Source organism: Sminthopsis crassicaudata, chromosome 3, assembly GCF_048593235.1.
Source record: "Sminthopsis crassicaudata isolate SCR6 chromosome 3, ASM4859323v1, whole genome shotgun sequence".
Lineage (NCBI taxonomy): Eukaryota > Metazoa > Chordata > Mammalia > Dasyuromorphia > Dasyuridae > Sminthopsis > Sminthopsis crassicaudata.
The window spans coordinates 326,489,376-326,499,790 of NC_133619.1; the positions used below are offsets into that span (position 1 = coordinate 326,489,376).

The 10,415-nt window shown below is 38.7% G+C and overlaps 1 protein-coding gene across 2 annotated transcripts in view; it reads right to left on the reverse strand.

The window, feature by feature from the left end:
• Positions 1–6,629, reverse strand: part of IGSF11 (immunoglobulin superfamily member 11) — a 219,770-nt gene extending 213,141 nt beyond the window's left edge. For both annotated transcript variants that reach the window (XM_074301303.1, XM_074301300.1), the window contains exon 1: positions 6,279–6,629. In XM_074301303.1, the coding sequence (XP_074157404.1) occupies positions 6,279–6,330 (52 nt within the window). In that variant the 5' untranslated portion in view covers positions 6,331–6,629. The remainder of the gene's footprint in view (positions 1–6,278) is intronic.
• Between the last annotated feature and the right edge of the window lie 3,786 nt (positions 6,630–10,415).

Consider the following 10,415-nt stretch of genomic DNA (forward strand, 5'->3'; position numbering starts at 1 on the left):
AAAAGAAGCTATTTGAGGATAACAGAGATACTAAGCATCATCTCATGAAAAAGAGCAAAAAGTCTCTAAGTACTAAATTTTAAAATAAACTTTTGGAGGGCTCATCAGCATCTGAAAGAATTGTGATAGCTGAGTATATGACAGTTTCAAGTAGGCTGGCTGAAACAAACACTAACATCAGAAGCTTGGGAGGCATTTTCAAAAATCATTTTATTTGCCAGAATTCTTCTGATTTTTTTTCCAAACAAAAATTAAACTCCACCACAGCAGAATTGCTTCAATGCTATTCCATTAATTTAACGTAACAATGTCACAAATATCTCTAGTACCTTAGTACTAAATGAAACCAACTACATTCTCCCCATTTCATCAGCTATTATTCTTTGACTTCAGGGTCTCAGCTCTTTAGGCTTTCCATTACAGGAACTGTTTACAACTCAAGAATTTTTCTGAAACTAGTGCTACTTACTGAGTTCTTAATAACTTTGATGTTCATGCGCTTATCAAAATAAAACTTGTGTCTTAGAAGTGTATCATGTGATTAGTCAGTTTAAATGGAGAGACACTTCTGAGCTCATGTTGTAATAGATCCTTTCATTCAATATATTCTATTATTGACACAGAAAAGCAGTCTTAGTATGAGCTACCTGAATTCCAGAATAGGAAAAATGTTCCATTTTCTAGAAGTGATCATTTTAATGACATGCACTAAAGCAAAATTCTGCCAAAAGTATGGGGCAAGCCAGGGATCACAGTGTATACTGTATCTAATATGATGTCTCAATATCTAATGATCTCAAGTCAAGGATAGCCTTGGCTCAAATCTCAGCTGGGTAACTTTTACCAATATTATTCTAGAAAAGTCACTGCACCTAGGCTCATCTGTAAAATGAAGATTGTTCTGAATGATTTCTAAGGTTGCTGGTAGTTCTAAAACTACACTGTATTCCACTTATGGCTCAGTCTTTAAAATGAGGGCTCCATTACCCTACCTTATCAAAACTTGTGTAATTTGCCACTTCTCTGATTCAGAGGTGTTACTAATGCAAAAAGTTACTATTATTTAGTAACAATTAGGAGAGGGAACTAGTTATCCAAACATTCACGAGAAGGGGAAAAAACTTTTCTCCAATACACTGAGATAAACTCAATTAAAAAGTTAATTCACAATCCACTTCGAGGACCATTAAGTGTGTGTGTGTGTGTGTGTGTGTGTGTGTGTGTGTGTGTGTGTGTGGAAGGAGGAGGAAAAGGGGTTGGTTCCAAATGCAAAAGTGAGATATGGTGGTGTCTGGATGAGTTTCTTTTCCAGATCAGGGAGAAGGGAAAGGAAGGGTGGGGATTTTTATTCTAGGTTACTGTGATGCTGGAAATTCACCAGCTACAGCATTAGAGCCTCAGTCAAGACTTGTGAGAGAGTTAAGACCACATTTGCAGAGACCAGGATTATTTGGGAAAACTATCTAGAGACCATATGCAAACTTGGCCCCAACTTAATAATTGTTGTCAGTCCCCATTTTCATATACCTCAACTGTATAATCTTATGCACTATCATATCACCTTATTTGACACCAAATCACATGGGTGAAGTATGAAGATTCAAAAGAGAATTTTCAGTATAGATGTTTCCACTATCAAAGTGTGATAACACATTTGAAAATCTGCCACATACTGTTACCAAGGGGGGGAAAAGTCAAAACAAGGGCCCTTTATCATTGCATCATTGCCTCCTGTCTGACAGTAATAAAGTATCATGTTTTAAGAAACCTGTAGAGAAAAAGTTTTGTGGTTTGTGTGTGTGTGTGTGTGTGTGTGTGTGTGTGTGTGTGTATGTCACAATGTGAAAGGATAAATAAAGCTCCAATTTCTTAAAATTTTCAACCAAATTTGGGAGGTCACATTTGAACCAAACTCAATAAAAGCACTACATTCCAAAACTGATACTTAATGAATCTAGAAGTGAAATTTACACTAAAATGCACAGAATTCTTTCCCATTTAGGTTAATGACTTTGCTGATTTGTATTTATAATTAAAGCCCCCAACACATTGAATAGACCTATTATGGCATCATGGTAAGAGAGCACAAGAATCAGGCATGAATGGATGGCAATTTGCACCTTTGGAGGAAATATTCACATTGATGAAGTCTCAGGTTTATTTGAACATTATATGACTACTATTTTTCTTTCTAGGTATGCCACAAAGAAGGTAGCATGGCAAAAGAAAAACAAAAACAAAAACACTAGACTTGGATTAAGAATTTTGGTTTCAAACCCCAGATGCACTCCTTTCCCATAAAATGAGAGATTAGAACTAAATGATTTCTATGATTCCTTTTAATACCAATTCTGAGACTTCTAAGTTCTTTGCCATTTTTGAACCCACATGGAGTTCTATAGCCATGGATTTCTCTTATAAAGTTTTATGCGAGACTACTGAAATAAAATCAAGAGAAGCCTTCCAGGGATGGAAGTCTGACTAGATCTGATTTCCTAAAGATGAATTTTCATTTGCTCATAATATTTCTTGCATTTTGTTACTGATACAATATTACACATTTCAATATTTATCATATTTGGAGTTCTTAATGTTATAATTTTGAGTCAGTCACATCCAAATCCATTACATCAACTGTTTTTTCTTTAAATTTATTATGCCTTATATCAAGCCCTTCCCACTAAAATATTTTCAGTACTAGGCTTCTTTACCAGAAAAAAAAAGATATAGAAAATGTAAATAGGAGATCCAGAAACATGATGAGATCAGTCAATCAGTAAATAAGCATTTGTTAAATATCTACTATGTGCCAGGCTCTGTGCTAAATCCTAGGGATACAAAGAAAGTAAAAGATGATACCTGTTCCCAAAAAGTTTGCAGTCTATGGGGGGAGCAATATACAAATAACTACATATACAAATACATATACATATATATACATGCATGCATATGTGTACAGATGCACAGGATAAATTGAAAATAGTCAATAGAGGGAAGGTAAAGATCTATAGAGTCAAGAATTTAGGTTATGTTGTCTAGAATAAAGACAGTTAAAAATAAACATGGTGAAGACTGAAAGTGATTAAATTAGAGAGACTAGCTAAACATTTCAACTAGAAATTTAGGTCAAAACTATAATAGAAATCTACTGGAGATATTCCCCAAAATATTCTCCCAGTATTTCAAACCTATCTTTCCAGTCTTATGTCCCATTACTCAGTTATAAATGACCTCCATTCAAGGAAACAGGACTTATTCCCGCATTCCCAAATCCACTATTTTAAATTCATTACTTTGTCATTCTCTCTGCCCCCCATCTCCATGGCCCATCTATTAAAAATTCCTTTCATCCTTCTAAGCTCACCTCAAAGTCCAAATCCCCTACCTGAAAAAGAACTCTCCCTCATCTGAATCTCCACAGCATTTATCTCCTAACAACAATCAAATTTGCCTTAAATTACAATGATTTCTCTATTTACCTCTTACCTTCCCCTAGTAAATGTAAAATGCCTTGAAGTTAGGGCCCTTTATTCATCTCTGTAGTCTCACACTGTAATGAGCACAGTGCCCTGGCATGTGGCCAATGCTCAGTAAATACATGCTGGATGAAGTAATTTTAGGGAAGTAGTGAAGAATGCTACTGAAAATGGGTTAACCCCAGCAAGGCATTAAAATGGGACAATTCATTAAATTACTAGTCCTAAATAAATGACTTTTTAAGGTCCCTCTAGGAGACAGCTAGGTGCCCTAGTGGCTTCAGAGGGTGAACCAAAGTCAGGGAGACCTGAGTTCAAATCCAGTCTCAGACAAAATGGGCAAGTCCTTTACTCTATTTCCCTTAGTTTCCTCAACTGTAAAATGAGCTGGAGAAGAAAGAACAACCACTCCAGTATCCTTGCCAAGAAAATCCCAAATGGAGTCACAGTCAGACATGACTGAAACTACACATATAGATATTATAGATGTATACATGTTCATGAATGTACATGCATATACTTGTGTCTATAAATATATACATATTTTTATACTTACAGGATAAATTGAAAATAATCAACAAAGGGAAGGTAAAGATTATAAAAAGTCAGGAATTGAGGTTATTTTGTCTAGAGGAAAGACAGCTAAAGGTAAACATGGTGAGGGATGAAGGTTGTTAGATTAGAGAGACTAGCAACTAGATGGCACAGAGGTTAGAATACCTGCCCTGAATTTAGGAGGACCTATGTTCAAATATGGCCTCAGACACTTAATACCTACTAGCTGTGTGACCCTGGGCAAGTCACTTAATTCTATTTGCCTCACTAAAAAAAAAAAAAAAAAAATCAACTAGAAATTTAAGCCAAAACCATAACCCAGAAACCTCTAGATATATTCCCCAAATATACTCACAACTTTAAAGAAATATCCAAAATCAAAATGCACAATACTATATTATTTCTTCTTATTTAATGTAATAAATTTGGCCAGTTATTGACTAAAACCTTGGGCTAGTGGGTGAAAATAGCAACAACAGCAGCAGCAATCATAATAACTGCTATGTGTCAGGAGCTTTACATTTCTCATCCTATTTGATCTTCAAAACAACCCTAAGAGATAGGTTTTATTTATGCCCATTTTATAGACTGAGGAAACTGAAGGTTTATGAGATTTGGCCAAGTTCATACAACTAGCAAGTGGCTAAATTTGAACTCAGACTTCAGGCCTGGTACAGTGAGGGCATTCTCTCCCCTTAATCACCCAGTTGCCCCTGCAATCAAATCTCCCATGGTTCTTCAAATGGGGATCTTGGCTAGTTAGAGAGGTCAAAGCAAAAGCCCACTCACTCTTTAGGATATAACACATGAAAAAAGAAAGAAAAGAAAAATAACCAAGAGGAGAGCTGCTGTTTACCACACATGGAGAGGAATTGCAGCCTACTCACTTGAGCCATCTGGGAACCCGAACAAATCTAGTTTAAAGACACAATATGCTCTACATACACACACACACACACACACACACACACACACACACACACACACACACACACACACACCAGTCCATATTCACAAAATCATTATCAAACCTAGTTGGAAGACACAATCTGATACATATGTAATTATATTCACAAAATTATTACTTGTGTATAATTACTGATTTAAACATATGGAGCTCCAGAAAAGTGCCTTGTATTTTAATATTTATGCCTTCTCCATTTCTATGGGAAAAGAGGCTATCCACCAAGTGCTTTCTTTTCTTCTTCCCTATTAAATGAACCAATCATTCACAAGGTAACAAGTCGGAGTTGGTTCCCACTTTGAAGACAAATTAACAAACCAATTACACTACAACTCGAGTCTCCCAGAAAATGCAGCAAAGTTATTTAAAACTTTTTTTAATCAATCTTCAAAACCAATGTTATTAAATCTCCATTATCAAATCAGAACACAGAATCTGCAGAAGGTCAAGAAGAAAACAAAGGGAAAGGATGAAAAAAATGCTTCAAATGCATAGCTTAAAGCAACTTAAATGAAAACGATTGTTTTTAAAAAGGCAAATAGGATGCAAGAAAATTTAATAGGGAAGCCGTTTAAAAGAAACTTTGGAAGGGAAGGCATGTGCTTATTCTGATCATAAATACCATGGAGCAACTTACATTTTTGGTGGAATTTTTTAATTTATTCTGAACTTAAAACTTCAATTAAAATGAACACTTTCATACACTTTTATGGAGCAGAAGGTTATGTACATGAAACAAACTCTGTGCCTTGGAGCATCTTGTTTTTCATGTTAAGCAAATAATAAATCCGAGTCCATTTCAAAGCTGACTGCTTGCAGGACTCGCGTTTCCATCTACACTAAAGATCAATGAAGGGGTCAGCTCTGCATTCTACTCCTAAAAGACTTGGGCAGAAGTTTTATTATTTCGTTAGAAAGCTCATCCTCGGACCTCGACGTTCGTTCCAACACCGTCCCAAACCATTCGGGAGTCATTGAAAGGGTCGCATTTCCCATCGGGCCGCAGATTTGGGCAGAGCGGGGTGAAAGGTAGAATCTAGGACTGGGGGAGGGGGGGCCCACGACCGATCTTCAGTTAGAACAGATGGAAGGCGTCGCGGATCAATCAGCTAGCTGGAGTGGGCTGCAGGGATGCGCCCAGCCCGAGGGTCACTGCGGGCGCCAGGCTGAGCCTGGGGAAGCCGACGGACAGCACGACGGAAAAGTTGGCATTCCCGGACCGCTGCAGGCACCTGTCCCACCCGAGCCCAAGTCACTCTGGAGAGAGGGGGTGTGGGTCTTACCTTGTAGAGACAGGAGCAGCAGGGGCGCCAAAGGAGAGCTCCTCGAAGTCATTCCGGGGGCCGCCGCGCGCCCGTTTCCCTCGCCCCCTCCCGCTCCGCGTCGCAGCCCTGGAGAGCTCCGGCTGGAGTCCTTGTTCGTTACCCCCGGGATCACCTGGTTCCGCCCCGGTGACTGTCTCCCGCAGGTTCCCGCAGCTGCTCCAGAGCACCCCAAGCAACCGCGCTCCCCGGCCGGTCCCCACGAGCAGCGCGCCCCGGGGCGCTCGGAGCCAGCAGCCGCTGCCGCCTCCTGACGGGCGCACTAGTGCGAGCAGCAGCAGCAGCGCCGCCGCCGCCGCCTCGCGCTGCCCGGGAGCCGCCGCGCGGGCCCCTCGCGCTGCCCCGGGAGCCACACCCCCCAATCCCCGCCGCTCCCTCCCGCCCCTCCGCTCTAACCATCCGGCACGCTTTTTCCCCTGAAGTACACCCCCGCACTGTCGCCCCGGCAACCGCGGAGACGCGACTCCAGCGCGACGCCTAGCGGCCCTCCCTCAGGCCCAGGCGCGCATCTCCGGCTAGCGGCCACCTGTGGACCTCTAGCTCCGCCCCTGTCTCCCGGGGCACCAATCACCGCTGGGAATCCTAGAGCGACGTAATCCAGCCCCCAGCCTCAAGGCAGAGCTCCTGTGGAACTATCTCGGACTGAAAAAGGTTCATCCAATTCCGGAAAGTTCTCAGCCTGGCATATGGTGCCGTTTGAACAACTTCGGAGACCTATGAGCTTCCGTTAGGGCAGGGACTGTCTTTTAAAGGGAGCTAGGAAATGCGATGGATAGAGCTCTGAGCTGGGAGTCTGGAACTGCCAAAGGCACCCTCAGATAGTTACAGGCTGTATGACCCTAGGCAAGTCACTTAATCCCAATTTTATCTAATGTAAAACGAGGCAGAACGAAAGTTTTGTGAGGGGAACAGAAGCGCTACACATGGTAATGACAAGAAACAAGAATTGTGAATACGTGATGGATGGTCCTGGGGAACGGGAGCTAAACCCCCCAGTGAACACCTGATGCTATATACTTAGCCAGAGGCTGAGGTCATCCAGAGTGCAAAGAATTATTGTCATGATGCTTGCTGGGCATTATCTCTGAAAAACAGGATCTCTCCAGAACATTCTGACAGACAGGTATGCATATAAGTAGTTTACACCACTGTGTGAATTTAAACTTGTTACTTTTCCAGGAAGTTTGCTTTTTATTTTAATTTCTAATTAAGGAATAAAGCATTCGTTAATTAAAGTAGCTTCTGACCTTCCTTGAACTCAAGATGTCATCACATAGCTAGGTGACTATTTGAGCTCCAATCTTATCCCAATTCCTATTAACAGTCTAATTAATATCTTAATAGAACCCGTTTCCCCTCCCTTTTCTATTTGACTGATTTTTTACTGAAATCAGACAATTCTGCTCTGTCCAACTGATCATCTGAGTCCTCACTTACCCTTTACTGATGACCAACCTTCTAGAAAGAGTACTCAAACTCATTAACTCTACTTACCCCTTCAAACCTTCCAATCTCTAGTAAAATTACTCCTCCCAAGGTCACCAGTTCTACAAATCTCCAGACCCAGCAGACTCTTCTCTGGCCCTAGAATTTTCTATAACGTGACATTGGTGACTATTCCATTCATGATTCTGCTCCCTTGCTTCCCATAACACTGATTTACCTTGACTACTACCACATACCACATACCACATGTCTCCTCCTTTTTTTTTTCCCAAAAGAATAGCATCTTGTTTTTACTTTGCAATCATTTACAATTGCCCCTTTCTGTATTGAACCCTTCCTTTTGACAAAGGAGAAAAAAAATAAATAAAACCACCTAATACAAAGGTATCTGACAATGCTTACAATATTCAATTCCAGTAGCCTCCTTCTCTTCAGATCAGCTGGGTAGCACAGTGTCATGAAGAGGCAGCTGGTCTCAGATACCAGCTCTCTGGGTAAGACACTTAATTTTGTTTACCTCAGTTTCTTCATCTGTAAAATGAGCTATAGAAGGAAATGTCAAACCACTCCTGTATCTTTGCCAAAAAAAATCCCAAATAGGGTCATTAAGTATCAGACACAACTAAGTAATAATAGCCTCTTTCCCCATTCTCCCTACACACACACACACACACACACACACACACACACATACCCCTCAGCTATGAAAAAGGAGCCATATTTCATCATCTTAATCTGTTGGTTTTCCTCATTATTCATAGTTTGACTTGATGACATTTTTCATTTAAATTATTTCAATCACGTAGTGTTCTCTTCATTTTTTTTTCACTAGAATACCTGCTCTAGGGTCCCATCTTATTCTAAATCCTATTCAACATGAATTTTTGTGCCTTCAGGGTTTTAGGGCAAGTAGTCCTTTGACTCTAACCATATTCATCAGTTCACAAAAATCTTCCCTTTCTCTGAACTCTTCATTTTTGCTATTTCTTTCTGCATGATTATTTTCCATTGTCTTCATATATCATGGTTTTTTAATGTTTCCCCTTTGATAGATACATAGTAAGTTTATAATTCATTTCTTCCACAAAAAAATAGAAAATATTAATATTTGGGTATACATAGGGTCTTTTTTTCCTTCTTTGATTTCCTTAGCATATATATTTCTTAGAATAGATATAATGATCTGAAAGTTACTTGCATGAAGAAGAGAAAAGAACCTTTAGGTATAGAAAAAAGGGCAAGCAATATAGACTAGTGAATGTTTGTTGAACCAAAATTCTCAGCTTATATACTTCATAATCTTCAAAAACTTCTCTACTTCAAGAGGTTGCAAAAACAAAACAAAACAAAACAAAACCAAAAAAAACATCAATTAAGTTTGGTTGTAACACTCCAGATTCCTCTTAAACTGGAGAAAAGAAAACATAGTAATATATCATGAAAAAAAATCTGGTAGTAGATTACAGAGCTGACTTGTTAAATTACAGAGTATGGATAAGTTAATTTTCTTATATGATTTCAAAGTGAAATCTGGTACAATTGAACTATTTTGCAGTTCCACCAATGTATCAGTATGCCTGTCTTCCCATAGTCTTCCGACTACATTAATTTCATCTTTTTATTTTTTATTTTCATCTTTGCCTATTATCATGGAGAAATTTTTCATTTCTCTTACTTTTCATAATTTGGAATATTTTTCATTTGGTCAATTTAGTTTGACAATCTTTTTTTGAAACTAGTACACATCTTTTGACTTCTTATTTATTAGGGAAGGGTTCTTGATGTTATAAATTTCTGTCAATTACTTTTATGTTTTGGAGACCAGACTTAACAATAATATTGGATGGGCTTATTTTTTCTCTACCACTTTCTAATTCTGTTTTCACTGACTTTACTCCAACGAAAGCTTTTTTATTTTTATGTAGTCAAAGTTTATTTTATCCTGATTATAGGATTGTAGATTTGAAGCTAAAAGGAACCCTTAAAGGATACATAATCCAAACTTTTTATTTCATAAATGTGAAACTGAGGTTGGGAAAAATTAATAACTTTCCTAGATCATAAAATAAAGAAGTATCAGAGCCTCTTTCCCTTATTTTCCTTCTGAGTCTCTTTTGGTTTTTCTTTTTTTCCAGAAATGCACCGTTTCATAAGACCCTCTTCTTAGTACTCATCTCTTTACATACTCTCCCTCTTGGAAATCTCATCCATTTCCATGGCTTAAATATCACTTCTACCAAGATGACACCCAAATTTATATATTCTACTTTTATCTCTCTTCTGATCTCCAACTCCACATTTCCAATTATCTTTATACCTAAATATCTACACTTAATTCAATGTCTAAAACTGAACTCAACATCTCCCAAAAAGATCGTCCCTCCTTCCTAATTTCTTTATTTCTGTAATTATCTATTTGTCCACTTCTTAGATGCTAAATCTAAGAGCTAACATTGATTTTTCCCAGTCTCTCACCCTCCCCTGACCCAGCTAACCAGTTGTCAAGTCATGTCTTCTTTTGAAATATCAAATGGTACCACTGCTACTATCTTAATTTAAATTCTTATTACTGAGTTACTCTAATAGCTCACATTAACATAGTACTTTACAATTTACAAAGTGCATTTCTTATCACAATCCTGTGAGGTACCT